At 42.0% G+C, this 22,517-nt stretch overlaps 1 protein-coding gene across 1 annotated transcript in view; it reads right to left on the bottom strand.

The window, feature by feature from the left end:
* The window catches only part of DMD (dystrophin), a 1,845,074-nt gene that overhangs the window by 225,917 nt on the left and 1,596,640 nt on the right, over positions 1-22,517 (bottom strand). The window contains exon 55 of the mRNA XM_081807964.1: positions 174-252. Coding sequence (XP_081664090.1) covers positions 174-252 — 79 coding nt within the window. The remainder of the gene's footprint in view (positions 1-173; positions 253-22,517) is intronic.

The following is a 22,517-nucleotide window of genomic DNA, read 5'->3' as shown; positions in this document are numbered from 1 at the left end:
AATGATCTAATCGGACCTTCTCTCCCAATGCCCTGGATTCTCCCCCCAAGTTGTATTTCAGGATGATTTATGCCTCTAGTGCACTTGGCAGAGATGATCATAATTCAACTCTTAATTCTTCACTACCAAGAAGCAATGAAGACATTAAGCAATGGAAGGTGACAGCAACTTACTGGAAAGGAAGTGCTGGGATGCTGGCCCAAAGTCCCTGTGGGCTTCGTGCAGCTGCCTGATGCGGTCCTCAACGGCCACCTGGGAGGAAGAGGAGAGAAATGATGTTCTCTCATCACATATAATGAGGAGCAATTAAAACAATGTACCCTTTTTGGTAAGATCTTTCGGGCCTCAAAAGCTGGAACACTAAAGCAACAATTTATAACCCTGGTTTTAATATCCGCTTACCATAGATGGCCTCCGAGACCCATTTTTATCAAATTGAGGCCAAACAAAAAAGATCTGCTTTCTTGATAATGTTATAATGAGATTTTTTTTTTTCACACTCTACTCATTGGCAGACACAAATGAACTACTGCTCCAATGAGTACCATCAAAAATGCAAACTAAATCTTTCATGCAAAGGTTAGGGAGATTGTCATTCCCTGTTATATGTGATGGCTAAAGGAGCTCAGAAAGGGCATATATTTTGTCTTAGTCTGTTGTTTTTGACTCATGTTTTTTGGAATCCTATTGATGATTGATCGATCACTGAGTGATAATTAACAAGTAACCAATAGTTGATTAATACTCAAATATCAAAGAAGTAGAGGCAAGGCTTAAATGTAGGGGAGAAAATGAGAAAAAAGAAAATTTCAGATTGCAGTTTTTAGTAGACTTGAAAAGTATATCTTTAGGTGGCATGAAATAAAAAGTACCACTCTTTTTTTCCTATTAGGTTTTTCTGTAATACATTGACAGTGTCCTGATAGCTTAGTGAATTCCATTCTGGGTGGGGGAAAAAGGAAGAATTTTACAGGCGAAATGGTACACTTTGCCATCTGGCATTCTGCCAACTGGATATTAATGGTGGCCCAGGCCTGTAGGCTCCATAAATCTGGATCTTAATTTGGTTCTGAAAGGCCCATGCTAAACAAGGGTTGGTCAGCTCTTGCCCAGAGCCAGTAGAGCTCGAGTGGGTTTGCTCCTATGGTGTGGGTAATTCCCAAGAGATAAAACAGGTATTAAACGGATCAGAAATCTGGCTCAGGTAGTCTGGTCTAAAGCTGACTCCGACCTTGCAGTATGGAGTCAAGGGCCTGACATAGATCGAGAACAATCTTCTTTTTTCATCTTCTTCTAGCCTTGCCCATCTTTGCTGGGACCAAATATTTTGCAAAGCATGTGGAGTTCCAAAAAAGGCAGGATTTGCTTCACTGTTACGCACACAAAAGCATGAAGAACACACCAAAACTCCCTTTCCAGTTGTATGAACCTGCATTACTGGCCAAACTCAACCTGCCCGTCCCACCACATTGCATCCAATGTAACACTTGTCTGACTTGTTCTTGCTGCTCCTCCTCTCTAGAGTGCTCTTCTCTCCCTTCTTTCCCAGTTCAAGTCTTTTCTATGTTTATACGCCCCCCCTTCCAGTCCCCCAGGGTTAGAAGTGATTGCTTCCTCAACATCCTCACAGCACATAGTTTCTACTCGGAGCACTTCCATCGCACCATCTGTTTTAGTTGCAAGGACATGGGTATCTCCTACAATGCACTGTGGATTCCTTGATAGCCGGGACCATTTCTTGCTTACCTCTCTTCCCCTACGCTCCCCCTGGCAGGGTGCCGTGAACCCTGCACACTGTAAGTGGTAACAAAGGTTTAATGACTAGTTGAGCAAACCAATGCGTATGTGTGACTGACAGACATAGACAGACAGATCTGGGAGAATAAACCAGAATGTGTACTGACACTGACTGCATGCTGCATGCCCCTGGGTATATCGTTCTAATGTTAACTTTCCTTATCTGTAAAATGGGACAACAATATGACGTACCTCATGGAATTGTTGTGGGAAATAGCTAAGACATGTGAAGTGTTTGGCCTGCTTTCTTCCACATGGTGATTACTCAATGAATGTTAGCAACTACTGTTTGTTGCTTTATGATTAACATATGGAGAGGAATAGGTTATTGCAGGCAAGGCAATACATGCGAAGCAAAAAATGGCTAATATATATATATTTAAGATTTATTTATTTGAGAGAGAGAGAGTGTGTGCATGAGTGGGAGGAGGGGCAGAGAGAGAGGGAGAGAATCTCAAGCAGACTCCCCGCTGACAGTGGAGCCCGATGCAGGGCTTGATCTGAGATCATGACCTGGGACGAAACCAAGAGTCAGATGCTCAACCGGCTGCACCCCCCAGGCGCCCCCCAAAATGGTTAATATTTATTAAGTACTCCGTTAATGGCAATATGAATTAACTTATTTAAGTTTCACAGTAACTCAGTGGTAGGAAGCCATAGTATCTGCCCACTTCACTGATGTAGGAACTAAAACATGAGAGGTTAAAAACCAACAAAATTTGACTAACTTTAAATAGCAAATTGGCAGAGCCAGGATTCAAATTCATTCTGGCTCTTGGTCTTAACTGCTATTTTAAGGATTAAAGTTGAAAGGCAAGTATTTTATCCATATTTAATCTGCAGCTGGCCTTCCCATTTATCGAACGCAGAACAAATCTGGTGTCCACATCTATGAAAGTTTAGTTGTTGGTATATTTTATGACCTAATGCAAGGTCAGTTCCTGGTCATGAAGAAGGTGATGCCATAAGATTATAGAGAACACATGCAAATGAATGTTTGGAATACATAATTGTTTCTAAATGCAGAATGGGTCATTTCATGAACAAATTAATCAAGAGATGATTGTGAACGTTTGGGGGTGGGGAAGACAGGATGAGGAGGCCACTGGGGAGTGGACAGTAATCAGAGATCTTTTCATGTCCCCAGAAAGAAATCCCAAGGGGAACATGTGATAAAGGAGCGTGACCGTGTCACAGGCCCTGTCCCCTGGCAGTGATGTTGGTAGATTCAGAGCGACCAGGTGGAGGCAGCGTCTGAGTCCATCAGAGGCCACTCATCTCTGAAGGGCGCTTTCTTCTTATATAAGGAGACCTCCAGAGGTAGTTTCCAGTGTACACCCAAAAATGTCAAGAAATGAAAAGGAGACAGAAGTGAATTCCCATCCCTATAACTCAGTTAAGAAAACGCATGAGAGAGACTGAAATTAAAAATGTATCACGAAATGAAATGAAAAATTCAGGCAACAGTCTTAACATAACTAAAGAATTAAGCATAAAATATCTCTTTTCACAGATTATCTTTGGATTGAATGCACAGGTGAATAAACAAAGACATCGTTTTCAGAAAGAGAAAAACTTTGAAGGCACAGTGTAGCTACCAAAGAACAAAGGCACTTTATTCTGTGAGCAATTAGGTAAGGAAATGAAATTTGATAAACTTCTGCAACAATAAGCGCCATGCATCGGACCTTTCTAACTGGCTGTGTTTTGAACCAATATCAAGTACCACATACAGACTAGGGAGCAAAAGCTACAAATGATATGCTAGCCCTTGCATTCTGGCATAATTCCTTCTTTACTCGGTTATTTCTCTGTTCGTCTGACAAGCATTCGTTAAACCCGAAAGAGACACGCAAGGAGTAGACGCTAGAGTCTCTGGTCCTTGGCCACATAGAGGTTTGGAGGTGAGGAGGAGGGACAGGCCGAGGAAAGGCCTGGGGCAGAACACGGCTGTTGCTGAGGATGGTGAGGTACAGTGAGCTAGGTGTCTCGGAAGCAGAGATCCACAGCAAGGCATTCCAGACTCTGAGGCTCGAGATTTCCCTGGCAAGGCCAAGGGAACCAGGGAAGATTTCTGCGCAGGGACTCAGGATTTGAGAAAGCAGTGCAGGTTTAGGTAGTTGAGTCTGTCAGCGAGGCCTGAGACACAGATTCAAGAGGGACCTGGAGGCTGTTGTTATCACCTAGGTGTGGGGCGACAGGCGTTGCAATTAAGACTGTGTGGCCTGGAGTGGGAGAGCAGGTGCAGATGAGGAGGTATTTTGAAAGAAGGAAGAACTGATTAATTTTGGGGTTGGAGCTTCATTTTGGAAGAAGCAAACAGAACTCTTGTATTTCCAGTGTGGAAGACTGGGAGGATAAAGATATTGCTGATGGAAATTCCAAAGGAGCGGGGGATGGCATATGGCTGGATGAATTCATAGGGAACACGATGCATTTGACCTAACAGTGAGATTTTAACTGGAGGTGTTGAGTAGAGCCAGTTGGAGATGAGCAATTTGTCTCAGTCATTAAAGGAAGGCAAGGCAAGTGAGACTAAAAGGGGTAGGATGGAGCATTAGAAGGTGAGCAGGGTAGGAAGAGCCAAAGGAGTAGAACTAGAATTCTTCAAAGAGATAGGAAGAACCCACTTTCTTCTGAATTAACAGGCAATACCTCTGTTTCCTTTTTTAAAAAAAAAAAAGATTTATTTTGGGGGGGGAGGGGCAGAGGGAAAGGGAGAGAGAATACTCAGACTCCCCACTGAGCATGGAGCCCGACATGGGGCTCGATCCCACGACCCCAAGATCATGGCCTGAGCTGAAATGAAGAGTTGGCTGCTTTACTGACTGAGCCCCCCCCAGGCGCCCCGACCTCTGTTTCCTTTTATAAAAAGAAATACAAGTATAACATCTTTTGGGGAAGCACACATCCTGTTTCTACTATTAGATCATAGATCACGGAAGCTTAGAACTGGAAGAATCCTTATCTACTGATACACAAGGGTCTATTCTTTAGAACTATCCCAGATGGGCAAAAAACTACCATCTGCTCCTTGAGTACTCATAATCTAGTTTTCAGTATTCCTCAGTAAAGCATGTCAGAGAAAATTGAAAAAGGTTTTTTTTTTTTTTTTTTTAATATGCTCCGTGAGGACAGGGACACATCTTTCTTTCCCTACTACAATCCCCGCTGACTAGCACAGTACCTGGCATATAGCAGATACTCTAATTATTAGTTGAATGAATTAATGTACAGTTTATTCAAGAAGTGTCACCCGAACAACTGCATTTTGCATGAAGAATTCCCTATTGTGTGATTCTCGGCAGTTTTTGCAAAGACCTGCCTTCCCCACCCACCTCCCTCCCTCCCTCCCTCCTTTCTTTCCTTCCTTCCTTCTTGATGATCAAAGTTTAAAAAAGAAAATCATTTCAATTTATTGGGCCTACAATACTAGACTCAAACAATTTTAAAGTAATAATGTGCAAGGCAAAGCAAGAGCCCAAATCTCCCTCCTGTTTGTTTTGTTCTAATTTTTAAACAATCATATTCGAGAGCTACAAGGACTATGTATTATTCTCCTTTGCTTTCTCATTTCAGATGAGTTCTGTAGGCAGTGCACTGTTTGCGGAGACCTCCCCTTCTTTCATGCCTTTAAGAAATGTTTCTTCAGGGGCGCCTGGGTGGCTCAGTTGGTTAAGCGACTGCCTTCGGCTCAGGTCATGATCCTCGAGTCCTGGGATCGAGTCCCGCATCCGGCTCCTTGCTTGGCAGGGAGTCTGCTTCTCCCTCTGACCTTCCCCCGTCTCATGCTCTCTTTCTATCTCATTGTCTCTCAAATGAATAAATAAAATCTTTAAAAAAAAAATGTTTCTTCATTCATTCAAAAGATACTTACTAGAATGCCAAGTTACTTGCCCATGAAGATACAGACCTTGATTATCTTATTCATAGTTTAGCACAGTGCCTAGTACCTAGGAGATGGTCAATAAATATTTGATAAATGTGATGAATGAAAAGACTTTTTGAGTTCCTGTTATCTGTTAGGCGCTGTGCTCAATATGATTATGGTAGACCAGAGAGCAAAATTTTAGGAATAAGGAATGAACACCAAGTCATTCAACTAAATTGATGATAACACATTCTATTCTCAGCTTTGACTATTTCCCAAAGCTCAGTCCATCCCTCCGTGTGTTCTGAAGGACATCCTTATTTCATTTTTCCCCCCAAAACTGCTTAAAGTCAAAAAGAGAAGAAAAAGGAGAGATGATAACATTGTGGCTCCAAGAAATGATTTCAAGTAAAATTTATCTAAATTTAAATGTTACTCAACTTTATTTTCAATTCTCAAGGGCTTCCACTTTTTCTTTTGACTTGTTAATCACTTTTAAGTTTTCATCTTCACTGGAGGTTTAAGGAGAGCCAAGGGGTCCGTCCTGATGCGGGAAGACATTGCTCAACAACGTGATTTCTACGTAGCATCCAAGCGTTCTAACCGGCACTTTGTGCATTGATCATGTTTACTCCAGTCTTGGGGAAAGATGTAACTGGGCATGTACATTTCCATTTTCTGCCTTTCAGTTTGTCTAGACCTTTGCTAAATATCCATGGGCATGTAAGAACCAGACTTCACACCTACACGGATGAGCCTGTAAAAAAAAACCCCAAAACAAAAACCCTCTCCTTGTGCTGATAGTGAATAAACCACACACATGTACACAAATGACTCTCTACGGTCTATTCGTGAGGTTTTTTTTCCTGAAATTGTGCAGTTTGTACAGTTTTTTGTATGCATGTGTCTGTGTTGGGAAGGCCTTCATAATTCCTACTTACTTCCAAATCCTTACTTGTAAAACTCATAAATACATGCTCAATCGTTATCCTGGAAACTCTCTTGAGATTACAGTTTCAGTTAAAATCCTTTTAACTAATTATAATCCTTTTCAGTAAAAATCCATTGTTCTAATTCTGATTTATTTTGAGTTGTGACTGGGAAAAAAATGGTCTCCGACAAGGTTTGGAATGAGAGCTTGTGATAGGTACAGCTTGGTGGCAAAACCATCCAGGCTTGTTGAATGCAAAGACTGGCTGAGTTCTCTTTTCCTTCCATTTATTTATGTGTTTTCTTGACACTGAGACACCTTTGAGTGAAAAAGAGTTTCTTGCGACTGACTTCAGAATAGATCATGGGGAAGCACCCAGGGCTAACAGAGTGCTCACTCTGAGTAGGAGCATAATTATTAGTTGATTTGGGGTGATTTATAGCATGGATGCTAACGGGTGCCATCTGAGACCATCATTCATCCTCTTCTCTTTATGATCTTCTCTTACCATAGCTTTTTTTCCCCCTTCTATTTTTTACTTCTGTGTTGATTCCCTTCTTTCTTAATCTCGGATTCCTTTTCTTATTCTCTGTTTTCCCTTTCTTTTCTCCTCCATTCACCTCTCCACCGGCCACCAGCCGTCCCCAGCTGTGTTCTGTACAACCTACTGGAGGAGTGCACAGACTCCGCGGCAAACAGAGCCTAAAATGAAAGGGCTGTGAGCCTCTGCCAGACAGGGGAGGCGTGATGTCAGTGGGAGCCTCGCCTAGAGCCGGCTGAAGGGCAGCAGAACTTGCCACCCCCAAACATGCCTCTTTGGCATAAGAATTATTTAAGCTCATTAGTTTTTCAGAAACAGCAGACACTGGAGAAGCCCTGAAACCAGCAGAAGTTATGTTTTGTAAGATAAATTTACATTTATAAGGGAACTCTGCATTTTAAGGGGGTTTCCTGCTCTGTCCTGGGAAGAAGAGACTGACTCAATCTCTAGAAACCCTTAACAACGGAGAAAGCAAAACTGAAATCTGCATAAGAACCTTACCCTTGTTTACTGTGCTTTTTCTGACAACCTCCCCTAACTGATCCACCCTCCCCCCCAGCTCCCAACATCTTTCTTTTGTCTTTAGCTGCAAGTGGTATTAGAGGTGGTGGTCTGAGCCATTTCGGTGAGTTACTCAGTTTTCCTGGGTCTTTCCCTTGTATACATGTTATTTAACTTCTGTTTGCTTTTCTCCTGCTCATCTGTCTTTTATTAGAGGAGATCTCTGCCAAGAACCTAGAAGGATAGAGGGAAAATTATATTTCCTCCCCCACATAGCCCATGGTCTCTCTGGGAACATGATTCCCCTCATTCTGATGGACTCCTCCATCCACTGGAAAGCACAGGAGGACAAACACCAAGTCCTCTGCCCATTGTTAAGCCTTCAGCCTTCCCCTCACTGATTTCTCACGTGCACCTTGGAAGTGTGTTTATTGGTTCTCATGCTCATGCAACTGCCTCATTCTGTGATAATAGAGTCAGGTTATATCAACATTAAGTTGACTTCAGAGACCCAAGTACCTTCAGGGTATCATTAATTTTAATTTAGAAAGGCAGCAATCAGCCTCCTATCCTGGTTCATTTGTCAAAATCTTTAGTTTTGGTTACATCTACAGACTGTGAAGAAAAAATGTGATGGGAAGGGAAGAGATCATAGGAAGCATTTCTTCTGCCTTTTTTTTTTTGGTCTCAAAGAGATAAAGTTGAATTACTCTGCTTGGCTGATGTAACTGGATGCAGATTTTATCTTAAAAAATAGGTTCCCTTTTTGGGGCGCCTGGGTGGCTCAGTTGGTTAAGCAACTGCCTTCGGCTCAGGTCATGATCCCAGGGTCTTGGGATCAAGCCCCGCATCGAGCCCCGCATGGGGCTCCTTGCTCGGCGGGGAGTCTGCTTCTCCCTTTCCCTCTGCCTGCTACTCCGCCTGCTTATGCTCTCTCTCTCTGTCAAATAAATAAATAAAAAGTCTTTAAAAAATAGGTTCCCTTTTAAAAGCTTTCTTAATGTATGTCATGATTTGCAGCAGGAACTAAAGTCAAGTGGCTCGCACCTTGCAACACCATTACATTAAATCGTTTGCATATCAGCCTCTGCTGTTTATTCTTGAGCTTTTATTTATTCCACGTTTGGAAGATATCATTCTCACAGAAATTTCCCAGGGCCACTGTCGCATTCCTATCCAGGGGCATTTTGGACCACAAGTAGCATAAGGCTCACACGGTAATTACATAATTATCCCTCCTGGTATTAGCACACGGGAGTGTTCCCAAGGACCAGAAGTGGCAATTTGAAATAATTATCAAGGGACTATATCAGAACTGGTATCATCTGAAAAAAAGACAACTTATATAGCTGTTAGCAAATTCATACTGAAATATGAAATCAGGAAGACAAATGAAAAAAGATACACCACACGGAATTATACATTTTTTGTTTCCCGGTGGAACTATTCTATTTTGGGCAATGATACACTTGTAGATTTTTCAGTTTGTTCTACTAGTCACCTTGATAATAATGGTCAGCAGGGAGAATTCGCTCAAACACGCACACAACACTCCTTAACCAAGGAAATCCACATCTCTTAGGTCCCACACTACCCGCAGCATTTCCAAAGCTCCCTGACCTTGACTCCCTTCACAGTCAATTTGACCGCATATCAGAGAGTCTTGTCTGCCAGGAGCCCCTGTTTCCGGTTCCCAGCTCTCCTCCCAGCCACTGAAAAGCGCCTTTCTCTGGGCTCACTGATGCATCAGTATCAGGACGTTGGTTACAAATCAATAAACCGGAAGATCTCATCTACTGCACTTCCAAGTCCTATAACAGTTGGTGCTTCTCTCTCCTTTACATATCAGAAAACAAGGCACAGGCTAAAGAAGGAAGTACGCTTCATGTTTTTTAACAAAGCACAGAGGCTGGTGCAATGCCCTTCTATTGTTTCTTGGTGTGGATTTGTCAGAACTGGAGTTAAACTGGACATCTACTCACTCCCTCTGTCTCCAGTCTTGCTGCCTGCCGGGGCTTCTTTACACTCCTCAGGCTGAGCGCTCTCCCACTACCCCCTCCTCCTTCCCCATACCTTCACCCCAACCCTGAGGTGGTTTATAAGCTCCTTGAACAGTCCTAAAGACTTCCCTGAACTACTGTAGATATTTTCACTTCAAATCTAAAAGCTATTTTTTTTTTTAAATGCGGCTTTACATGGTATAGAAAACTACAGGCAAAAACATTCCCAAATACAGTGTGATCTTTTATAGGAGAAACAAAAGATTGAATTTTGAGGTCATCATGGAAGTAGGTATACTTCCTTGAGCAATAATCTGAAGTATTTTATGAGATTCTTCCTTTCACTAAAGCAAGAAATCCTAAAATCCATCAGGATATGTGCACTGTACCTTGACTTTCTTTTTAATCCTCAAGTGAAACCAAGACAGTAAAGTGTAATAAAAATGCATATAGCCCCAGGCTTTGTGCCTTAGCAAAGAGAGAAAAAATAAGCTTCTTGACTTAATATGCCTACTGTGAATAATCAACCACTGCATTTTGGGATCCTGCTTTATAATCTTAACGTATAACAGTGAACTCCATGTTCGTGGTGTGATAAGAATAAAGGATTTTTTCGCTTTCTTTTCAAAAAACAAAACAAAAGATTTCCCCAGTTTCCCAAACCAGATACATGTGTCAACTTAAAAGAAATGAAACTAGGAGCTGCAATCTCTTGAGTTTTATTAACACATTTTTTTGCATCTTCCCTGAAGTTGTCAATGAAGTGCGGGCAAGGTAAGAGAGGGCCCTGGGCTACACAACAATGTGGCTAACATTTGGTTGGGAGACCTTCTCAGTCCCATTCCCAGATGTTTAGCGTGTCCTGCCCAAGTCCCAGTTCTTCGCTGATTAATAAATATTCCTAGGAAGATCAATGATTGCTCATAACAGGCTTCCAGTATCACAGCTGTGAATATTTGCATTTTAAGAGCAATTTTAATTAAATAATGAAGCAATTAATTACTCAAATACTTATTGAGTGCTTATAAGGTACTTTGCTAGGAGAGGAAGGAGAAAAAAATAAATAAGAAAACAAGGAGCCTATTTTTCATGAATTTATGGATTAGATATTTACAAATAGGCATACCACAGTAGCTTGGGAAAGATTTTAACGTACCCCAGTCATTCTCCAATTTGACCGTGTATCACTACTACCTGAGAAATTTCTTTTTTTTTTTTTTAAAGATTTTATTTATTTATTTGACAGAGAGAGACACAAGCAGGGGGAGGAGAGAGGGAGAAGCAGGCTTCCCGCGGAGCAGGGAGCCCGATGTGGGGCTCAATCCCAGGACCCTGAGATCATGACCTGAGCCGAAGGCAGATGCTTAACGACTGAGCCACCCAGGCGCCCCTATCTGAGAAATTTCTAAAAGACAGATTCTTAGCTTGTCTCCAGAATTTCTGACCTAGTCCATCTGCCACTGGGGCTTGAGAATCTGTACTTTCTGTAAAGCTCCCCCAAGGACTCTGCCGTAGAGCCTATTTTTGGAGCCACCAGTGTAGTGGAAAGGCCACCAGTTCTATGGGGCAGGAAGACCAGAGTTAGAATCTCTTACTAGCTACTTGACCTTCTGCATCTCATCTAAGTGTCTATAGGCTTTAGTTTCCTCATCTATAAAAAGAAGTACTGAATACCAGCAACAGTGACAATAGTCATGACAGCTGACATTTATAGAGCATTCACTATGTTCCCAGTGCTGTGTTAATAGCTTTATAGGTAGACTGTGCATTTAAGCCTCTCCTATCAGAAAATAAACTTGATGAGAGCTGGGCATCGTCTATTTCATTCACCTCTGTATTCCCAGGATCCAGGTTGGCACCTGTCTCATAGTAGGCAGCCAATTAAATATTTAAAAGAATGAACAACCCATTGATGAAGGTCCTTCCATTAGGACCATTTTATTTTTTAATTTGTTTTTTTTAAATGTTTTTTTTTTTAAGATTTTATTTATTTATTTGAGAGAGAGAGAATGAGAGACAGAGAGCATGAGAGGGAGGAGGGTCAGAGGGAGAAGCAGACTCCCTGCCGAGCTGGGAGCCCGATGCGGGACTCGATCCCGGGACTCCAGGATCATGACCTGAGCCGAAGGCAGTCGCTTAACCAACTGAGCCACCCAGGCGCCCCTTAATTTGTTTTTTTTTAATTTTATTTGAGTGTGAGAGAGCGAGAGAGCGAGTGAGAGAGAGCGCAAGTGGGAGGAGGAGCAGAGGGAGAGGGACACGTAGACGCTGCACTGAACATGGAGCCTGATGTGGCACCTGATCCCACAACCCTGAGATCATGACCTGAGCCAAAATCAAGAGTCAGAGGCTCAGCTGACTGAGCCACCCAAGTGTCCCTAGGACTGTTTTACAGATGAGGAAACTCATGTACAGATAATGGGATGTTGTAAAGTGTGTGCCTGGAGAGTCCACTTCTTGGCCCTCAGGAGAGACCCACTCCTTTTCCTGGCAACTGTGCTAAAAGGAGCCTAAGGGGCACCTGGTGGCTCATTGGGTTAAGCGTCCGACTCTTGATCTCAGCTCAGGTCTTGATCTCAGGGTCGTGAGCTCGAGCCCCATGTTGGGCTCCACCAAACAACAAACAAAAAACAAACCAAAAAAGAAGCCTAACAGCTCTTGGGGTGATTGACTGTGTAGAAGGTATTAATGAAGGAAGTTGCTTTTAAGCAAGGACTTCAAAGTTGGGTAAGAATTTGATGGGCAAAAACAGATGAAAGGTTCCATGTGGTCAGAGCAGAATGAACAATTTTTTTTGGCACTAGTAAAGGCCTGGATGTAGAATATAAACAAAGGGAAGGATGAATAATCTAAGGCTGGAAATGTAGCTGGGAGTCAGACCACAGCAGTACTTGTCTGTCAGTGTTAAGAACAGAGACTTTGTCATTTATGGGAAGGCATGAAAATATTTTTAAAAATAATTATTAAAATTTTCATTACTTTTACTTCATTCACATGATAACAAAATTCAAGAAAAACAAACAAAGAAAAATCTTTAAAAACCAGTCTCCCTTTTACCACATCTTTCCCACCATCTTGCTTCCCATCCTGGTGGCAACTACTAGTCATATTTTCATATTTTACATTATTTTTTTCAATAAAGAAATACTATGGTCAGAGCAGTGTTCTAGGATGAACTGAAGCACGGAAGAGGTGTAGAAAGGATAAGCTGCCAGGAAGCAAAACAAGAGCCGTATGCTAGCTGGTTAACATAAGGGGACCAGGCTTTCATCCCACGTGACAAGGATATGTGTACGAATCAGGATGGGCCCCCGGTGTGTTGGGGCAGAGCTTGATAGGATAACCCAAAGCAGTCAGTCAAGAAGGGTTGAAGAAAGACTAGATGGAATGGTGGAAAGATTACAAACGGGGTGGGAGTGAATTCTCAAAGCCCCTCATGTCATTGGTCCTGACGTTAACAAGATCCTTACTATGGCTTGGGCAGAAATACTGTATGTGACTAAAAAAGACAACCTGTAAAGCATGTAACAGCATCTGCTACAAAGAAGCACTGAGTAAATGGTTTCTGTTTACTCAGGTACTTATTTGGGTTAAAAGGTGTGGGTCAGAGCAGAATCAGAGTGGGTGAATTTGGCAGACACATCGCTGGGGGAGGTTCCGTATCTATCTTGCCTCTTATCATCAATACACAGGTAGACCAGTTGGGGACGGCTAAGTGATTTCTCTCTTTTAGCAGAGCCTAAACAAGTCTAGAGTGGACAGCATGAGAGGTGAGTTCAAGAACCAATTATTCCACAAGCATTCTCGAGTGCTGTTATGTACATGGTACTGTGTGTTCATGGTGTGCGCAGTGGCAAAGACAGAACATGAGACACTCCTGGTGTCTTGTGGGAAGAACACCACACATGGGACAAATCAAACTCTTTAAGTGCTGATCTCTTTGTTACTGACCAATAAGAAGTGAGAAAGCCGTGAGGCCTAAAACAATCCGGGAGGCTTCACGACTCAGGTGACACACCCAGAGCAACCCAGAGTCTATGTAGCTTAGCATTTCACATCCACTGAGGAGCGGTGTTTGAACAGGCATTTTATATGCTATTACTGACATCATCTTAATGGATTAAAGATTCCTGAGACTTCAAATACTTTTGCTTATACTGTTGATTTTTTCTTTTATTTTGGTAAGCAAACAATTCATCATTCTCCTCCCTTCTTTTAAGCATCTTACATTTGTTTGCAAAGAGCTTTCAAAATATAGTGATTACAATGGTTTGTTTTCTTGTCTTTTCTTCAGTGTGTCACAATTGATTTTTTCATGGCTATGTGAATATAGACAGTTGGATATGAAGCATTCAATGATTTTGTGTTTAGATAAAAATAGTGGGTTTTATGCAAGAGCTGATATCATTACCGTTCCTCCTTGAACATGATTTTATTGCACTGATGACAAACTTTCTTCTAGACTTTTCTAAAGTAATGTTAAACCTCATTCATACAACTTTGAGCATCTAGTCCTTGATCTAGGATTGAACACACATTTCACATCTTGGAAAAAACTTTTTTTTTTTTTTTGTTAGCTGATCTTTTTATCCCTTCAGGCATTAACCAGTCTTTTTATTTTCCGAGCAGCAGTTCTGGAGCTAAATTCCCTGAAGGCTAAAGCATCTACTGGATGGTTCAAAACGTATAGTGCTAAAACTTTGCTTTTGTTGTGTTATTTTTTAGTAGAAATCCCACAAAGAAAACTATGTTCTTGCATAGAAGACATACTGCAGTAAATTTCCAGATTTCAGTCTAATTTGGAACTTTCAATATTTCCATCTGAGCTGGCACTGACATCCAACTCTGTAATATGTACAAAAGAGAGAATACACCAGAGTAAACTTCCAGAGTAAACAAATCTCCAGTCCAGGATATTTAAACAGATCAGAAACAAACTAGTATTTTATTTTATTTTATTTATTTTATTTTTTTTAAAGATTTTATTTATTTATTTGACAGAGAGAGAGAGATAGCGAGAGCAGGAACACAAGCAGGGGGAGTGGGAGAGGGAGAAGCAGGCTTCCCGCCGAGCAGGGAGCCCGATGTGGGACTCGATCCCAGGACCCTGGGATCATGACCTGAGCCGAAGGCAGACGCTTAACGACTGAGCCACCCAGGCGCCCAGTATTTTAAAATAATACTTTCATAAGGCAATTTATATGTTAATCACAGATGAGTTCCCTTCTGGTCACCAATGCAGGCTTTAAGGACATTACATACTAAATGGTATGTAAGTTGGGGCACCTGGGTTGTACAGTTGGTTGAGGGTCTGGCTTTTGGTTTTGGCTTGGGTCGTGACCTCAGGGTCGTAGGATCCAGCCCTGTGTCAGGCTCCATGCTCAGCACGGAGTCGGCTTGGGTTTCTCTCTCTCCCTCTCCCTTTGTCCCTCCCCCCCATGGGCATGTGCTCTCTCTCTCAAATAAATAAATCTTTCTTAGAAAATAAATAGTATGTGAGTTAACCCAAATTAATATTGGTCTTAAAAACCTATTTTTTCATAAAGCCAGGATTTAGACATTTCACTAATTCAATCTAGCCTTTCTGTCCAAAAGTTAAAACAGTTGGATAGAATCTCAGTAACAAGTATCGAGAGATGCAGATAAGAACAAAACAGTCATCATTAAGAATTTATCAGAGAGGAAAGGTTTTCATGGCATCTCTTACTACATACTTGCACATAGGTATCTTTATCTAAAGAGCAGCGTTTCTCAACTTGCGCATTAACATTTCTGCCCAGATAATTCTTTGTTGTTCTGGCCAGTGCATTCGGGGGTGTCCAGCAGCATCCCTGACCTCTGTGCTCTAGATGCCAATAGCACCACCTCACCAGTTGTGAACAAAAATGTCTCCAGACATTGCCATGTATGTGAGGGCCAAAAATTGCCTCTGGTTGAGAACCACTGGTCTGTATTAACCCTCACTCTCTACTTCTTATACATACATGATGATATTGATATTTGAAATGAGACCTCAGTTCCATTGCATCACTCTGTCCCATCACTCTAATAGTGGGGATGGAAAATTCACAGTCCCAAGTCATATAGAGACTATCCTCAGATCGGCCTACTTCAGGATCCCTTTAAATGACAATCTCGGCTCTGGAGCTCCCCATGGGGCTCGCATGGACTTCCTAAGATCTGCATGGTGATCTAATGGCTACCTCTGCCCAATCCTGCTTCTTCCCCTTTTTCTTCACAGGTGTTATTCTCCAATAAATCTGTCTTGGCATCTCCCCCCACAGAGGACCCAACCGACACCACCAATCAGTCCATCAGTCAGAGCATTCTCTTAGCCTAGATGGGCACTCCGTCTCCATCTGAGCCACTCAGAGTCAGGCCCCCCAAATTTCTCAACTCTTGGGTGAGAGTAGCTCTGTCTCTGTTCCACTGGGGACGCCGAGGATGCTCAGAGAATGCGGAGGGGCCTTTGGTTTTTTTTCTTGACTAATGTGAGTTTTCTGCCACAGCCAAGAGTCCAACCTAATACACTCTACAATAAAGGCGAACCTACAGAAATATTTGAGAAAATTCACACGGAGCCTAGAAGTTGTTATAAATGAACTCGGGACAATAACTATTAAGAACTAGGTATACAAGTTGTTCAAGAAGTACGAAGTGTTCCGCCTTCTTAAATCTAAAGACATGTCATAAAAGGTGGGAGAGGGTAGAATTATACCCACTACAGCATAATGATTCTACCAACCGCTGCATTAATTCTCTGAATTTTCTCTAATCTCAGCATGGAGAAACAGTGGTTATTGAATAGAGCACAGCAGCTGCTACAAGGTCGTCAATGAATGTTAGGTTCTATTTCGTATCAGGAGACTTCGTGCAAACGTGGCTGTACTCCTACCCAGCACACCCCACCCTTTCCCATTTCCCATTCCTCATTGCTAACTATTAGGAAAAAAGCACATTTACACGAGTATAATATTTGATTTGAACCAATCTCTCAGGCTTGAGAATATTTCAATGTGTGTGCATTTAAGACTGAAATATGCCCATTTCAGTATCTTTTTTTTTAAATAGAAAGATTTCTTTGAAAAATCAAAGCCACATTTGTCCACTCCAAGTTTTTGAAAAGCTTCATTTGTGAAAAGCAGCACTGACTGGAGCTGCTGGGGATCATTAGTGGGAGCTGGATCTTCAAAGGAGTTTCTGCGTAAGGAAGAGGTACTTGGATGTTTTAGCTAAGCTGCTGAGCACCTGGGATTGGGTCATTTGAAAGGGTGTTAGCTTTAAGTTTTTTTAGATTCCAGCTAGAAGAGATATCATCTGGTATTTGTTTCTCTCACTCTGATTTATATCATTTGGCATAATTTCCTCAAGATCCATCCATGTTGTTGTAAATGGCAGAATTTCCTTCTTTCTCAAGTCTAAAAAGTATTCCATACGGGGACAGGGGGATGGGAAAGATGATGTTTAAGGGTACATACTTGCAACTAGTAGACACCTGAGCCCTGGAGACCTAATACACGGTACAGTGATTACAGACGACAACACTGTATTCTAAATATTCAACTTGGTAAGAGAGCGATTTTAATTGTCCCCAGTACTATCACAAATGATCGTTACGTGTTAGCTAACACTACTATGGTCATCAGACTGAGATATAAATGTATCAAATCAATATGTTACACATCCTAAACTTACACAATGTTGCATGTCAAATAAAAAAAGGTGTTAATTGTTGGCAGACCCTAACAGATCTCCTCTATGTGCTTTTTTTTTTTTTTTTTTTTTTAAAGATTCTTTTAAGAGATTTGTATTATGGGCTCCGTATTAAAATGAGGGCTTGGGCAGCTATCCCATTTCACTCTGTCTAGGACAAGGTGCCTGACATTTTCTCCCAACAAGTTTCCATCAACAGTCAGCCACAGCCCTGAAACATTTTTCGCCTCTTGGCTGGAGAGCTTGGTGTCTTGGTCATCTCTTCTATTGTATAGGGGACAGCAGTGACACACGTGGGGGGCCAAGGCCACCCCCATTATGCAATGTATGCTGTCCAACTCTTTCATGCTCATCAGTTATTGGCAGGAACTCTGAAGAAGTAGAGAACTCTAAACTGGGTTTTGAACAGAGCAAGATTCCTGGAAACGACTCTTTTCTTTTTTCGAATGCCTATGACCAAAAGGCTTTCTGAATATTGTTTTATTCGCCAAAGGACCAAGTCATGGGCTTCTCAAGTTTCTTTAGATGCTCACTGTATTACCTGGAGAGCTGGAGCAGGGCCCGGATTTCTCAGGCTATATGCAACTGCAGGTGCAGGAGCAGAACGGCCGGAGTAGAGGAAGGGGGAGAACAGTATCTCCAAGACCCTCGAATGTGGCTTTGAACCACGTAGAACTCACTGGAAGGGGAAGAGAATGCCACTGCGCACAAGGCCATTCTGTAGGCTTCCCCGCCCCCTCAGAGATCTTGAAAGGAGCAAATGAAGTAGGAGGGGAAATCTCTGGAGTGGGCAGAGGTGAAAGGATCTCAAGATGGCTTAAAAGTTTTTCGGGACTCTGACTTTGGGTAAAGATGATGAACTGCAGTTTGCTACTCACTTACTCCTTTTTTTTTTTTTTTAAAGATTTTATTTATTTATTTGACAGAGAGAGACACAGCGAGAGAGGGAACACAAGCAGGGGGAGTGGGAGAGGGAGAAGCAGGCTCCCCGCAGAGCAGGGAGCCCGATGCGGGGCTTGATCCCAGGACCCTGGGACCATGACCTGAGCCGAAGGCAGTCGCTTAACCAACTGAGCCACCCAGGCGCCCCTCACTTACTCCTTTTAGAAGCTTTTCACCTTCATGGTGATGGTTTGCATTTAAGCTCTATAATAATCATTGCATTTTCTCTTTTGTATTTGTGTGTGTGTTTTAGTCTATTCCTATCTCTCCCTGATTCTTTGTCTTCCATTCAAAGCCATCACTCTCCTCTTACTGCTGCATTTAATGGTTGCCTTCCGTTACAGCATAACTGCCTTTTTCTCCATCGATTTCTCTAAATTAGGGGGTCCTCGCCTCCTTTTCTATGCAGCAACCTCTCTGCAGCACGATGTGTTCACTTTTCCCTACTGCAGCCTCTTTTGTGATTGGCCAATAGCAAAATGAAACTCAGTAGAATCCAATCCTAAAAGCACTTTCGAAGGATGGAATCTTATCATTTACTCCCTGAGTCACTGCCGTCAGTATAGTTGGTGCAGAACATTTTGGGGCTCATTGGATAAGTAGGAGTTCAACTTGGCGGCCATAAAAACACTGGGGAAAAATCTTATTCCTTTCCTCCCGTGTAGCTCAGAACTTTGTGACTGACCTTGCTTCTTTATTTCTAATTACGTCTGATGGGAAAATAACATTTTCCCCCCCATTTAAAATGTGTCTATATAGTGCTTAAGATTTTCCTGGGCCTCTTATGAAGATCAGTACAATTTCATTTTCATTTTATAGATGATGTAGCTTAATTTTTGAAAATTAGACTACATGCCCAGGGAAGGATTCAACATTTCTGGAGAACCTAGCATTTTCTGTCTTCCAGAAGACTAAAATTACATCCTGTTTTAATGACTGTCCCTGCGACATTAAGTTCTATGTAATGAAAATGTTTCCATGTTCCTGCTGGCAGACCACTTCCTACTATTCACTGATGTGGGTCTGAGGAATTCTGACAATCAACAACAATAATTGTATAAACATTAACGCTTATTGAGTGCTTGCTTTGTGCCAGGCACTGCGCGAAGCGCTTTATAATGATTATTTCACATTTGATCTTCCCAATAACCCCATGAGTTATGAATACAAATGCTCTGGGCGTATCAGAACTGTTCACATTTGGTGGCTGATTTAATAAAGATTTTGTAAACTGCTAAGCTCCTATAGCACTTGCTACCCTGCTTGGAATTCTCGTATTGTTACTGTTTTCCTGTGTAGGGAGGAGGAGAAAAATAAACAGGTCTTCTATTATCGACACGCACAAGAAAGGCTGACATTGCTGATGCCCCACTGTACTTTGGGGTTTGTAGCAAACACCTCTCGTACGTGTCAGCCCACCTCCGATTGTGGTGTCATCAGCTGGGAAGAGTTCCAGGCAAACCCAACCTCATCATGTGTAGCTAGCATCCCACCCCAAAAGCAAGCCCCGAGTCTTTCTGTTTTCTGCCCCAGGGGTTCCCCCCAATGTCGTGGGTGCTGGATCCTGGGTGGACAATCACAGCCACAGGGGAGCTCATGCTTTGGCAGCAACCCTCAACCAATGGGGGTCAAGAGCAAGTGCATACAAGCTGCGACTCTGCCTTTCAGGCTCTAGCTACCTATTTTCAGATGTCTTTTATTCTGTACGCTTCTCATGATCTTTTATTCTGTATACTTCTCATGAGTTCCAGAGGACAGCTTAGCTTTCTTTGTTGTCTCGTTTTTCTCGCTCTCTTTCTCCTGCTTCTGAGAATCACATCCTAAATAAACTTCCCACACCCAAGTCCTTGTCCTAATTCTGTGATGGGGTAACCCGAAGACACCAGGTCTTGGGACAGGCTTCACTTCCAATAAATGTGTACACTTGGAGAAAGCAGATAGGAGCACTATTAAAAACAGAATCTAGGTTGTTGACATTGAGAAGCTTACTTCATCCAACATTTAAGACCCTATTAGTCAATCAATAAATATTTATGGTAAGTCAGGCTTATCCAGCACCTTAGGTGCTGCCCCTGAAGCTGGAGAGTTAATCCAGGGTCTGGCGAAAAGGCTTGTTGGAACTTCTGCCTTAGGGCAGCAGCAAACAACAGAAAGAGTTTAAAATAAGGACAGTTACCTCATCAGATCTGAATTTTTGGAGGATTACTAGAGCTGCATTGTGGAGAAGGGACTAAAACGCGAGACCAAAATCAACCAGAAAAACTAGGAGGCTGTCTCGCATTTCAGGCACAAGACTCTTGAGGCAGGGGTAAGGTGAAGAAGGGAATGGATCTGAGAGATGGCTTGGGGACAGAGCTGACAAGACTTGCTGATAGATCAGTATGTTAGATTTAAGGTAAAAGCGGACTCTGGGATAATGACTTGGGCAATTGCGTTTCTGCCTTGGGCAACTGGGTGAAGGGTAGCGTTAACAAGAACAGTGAAATTAGGAAGGGGAAAATGTTGAGGATGAGGTGGGAGAAGAGAAGGACAATGATGAGCTTCATTTGGGCAGGTTAAGACAGAGGTGCTTGTGGGACATTCTGATGGTGCTGTCCAGGAGGCATGGAAGGTGGTTGGACCTGGAAGCAGGGAAAGAGCTAAGCTTGACTCCAGGTCAAAAATCAAGGCAGCCTTCCATCAAATCGTGCTAGAGCAATTGGACATCCATATTCAAGAAATCAACCTCAACCTGTACTTCACGCTTTATACAAAAGTTAATTAAAAACGCACCACAGATGTACATGTCAAAGGGAACGTTATCCAGTATATAAAACAGGAGAATGTCTCTGGGATCTAAGCCTAGGCAAAGAATTCTTAGACTTGACACCAAAAGCATGATCCATGAAAGGGAAAAACCCCCCCCAAAAAATGATTAATCCCACCTTACCAAAATTTAAAACTTTTGCCCTGTGAAAGATCCTGTGAAGGGGGTGAAAAGACAAGGTAGAAAATATTTGCAAAGCACAACACAACAAAGGACTATGATCTAATATATTAAAAACTCAAACGCAACTGTCAACCTATTCAAATTAGAAAACAGATGAAAGACATGAAAAGCCATTTCGCTGAAGAGTTTATATAGACGGCAAATAAACACATGAAAAATTGTTCGGCGTCACTGGCCACTAGCAAAATCCAAATTAAAACTGCAATGAAATATTCCTACATACATGTCTAAATGGCTAAAATAAAAATAGTGACAACACAGGGCACCTGGCTGGCTCAGTGGGTGGAGCGTGCGACTCTTGATCTTGGGGTTGTGAGTTCGAGTCCCATGTGGTGTAGAGATCACTTAAAAATAAAAATAAATACTATTTAAAAAAAATAGTAACACCACCAGATGTTGGTGAGGATGCAGAAAAACTGGATTACTCATACAGTGCTGGTGGAATGTGTCGAAACATTTGACACCTTCTTATAAAACTAAACATTCAACTATCACAGGACCCAGCACTTGCATTCTTGGGTACTTACCCCAGACAAATGAGAACTTATGTTCACACAAAAATCTGTACATTAACGTTGATAACGTTATTCCTAATACTCAGAAACTAGACTTATCCCAGATGTCCTCCAAGGAGTGAATGGTTAAATAAACAAGGGCATATCCAAAATACAGACTACTACTGAGCAATATGAAGGAACTAACTATGGCTACATGCCAAAATTTAGATGAATATCTAGGGAATTATATTGAAGGAAAGAAGTGAATCCCTAAAGATTATATCCCACATGATTCCATTTATATAACATTCTTCAAAATCATAGAAATGGTGAACAGATTGCTAGTTGCCAGGGGGCAGGGGGGCTGGGGAGGCAAGGGGTGTTGTCATAAAAGGATAATAGGGGAAATCCTTGTTGTGACAGACGTGTTCTGTAAATGGGCTGTATCGATGTCAATTTCCTGGTTTTGACACTGAACTACAGCTTTACAAGATGCGCCACTGGGAGACAGTGGGCAAAACATGCATGGGGTCTCTCTGTATTATTTCTTATAGCTCCATGTTAATTTACCATGATCTCAAGAAAGGTTAGTTGTAAAAAAATGTGGAGATGTGGTAGTTCTCAGTAACACGTCAAGGACCAAATTTTCATGGAATTAGTCACACTGAATATTTATAAGGCTTTGTAACTATCTCAAGAATCTACAAGCTTAGATTTACTTTTGAAGCTGTACAT

The sequence above is a fragment of the Leptonychotes weddellii genome, chromosome X (assembly GCF_054177405.1).
Source record: "Leptonychotes weddellii isolate Sample4059 chromosome X, ASM5417740v2, whole genome shotgun sequence".
In the NCBI taxonomy this organism is placed as follows: Eukaryota; Metazoa; Chordata; class Mammalia; order Carnivora; family Phocidae; genus Leptonychotes; species Leptonychotes weddellii.
The sequence above is the reverse complement of the archived record's forward strand: the minus strand, read 5'-3'. Positions and strand labels throughout refer to the sequence as shown.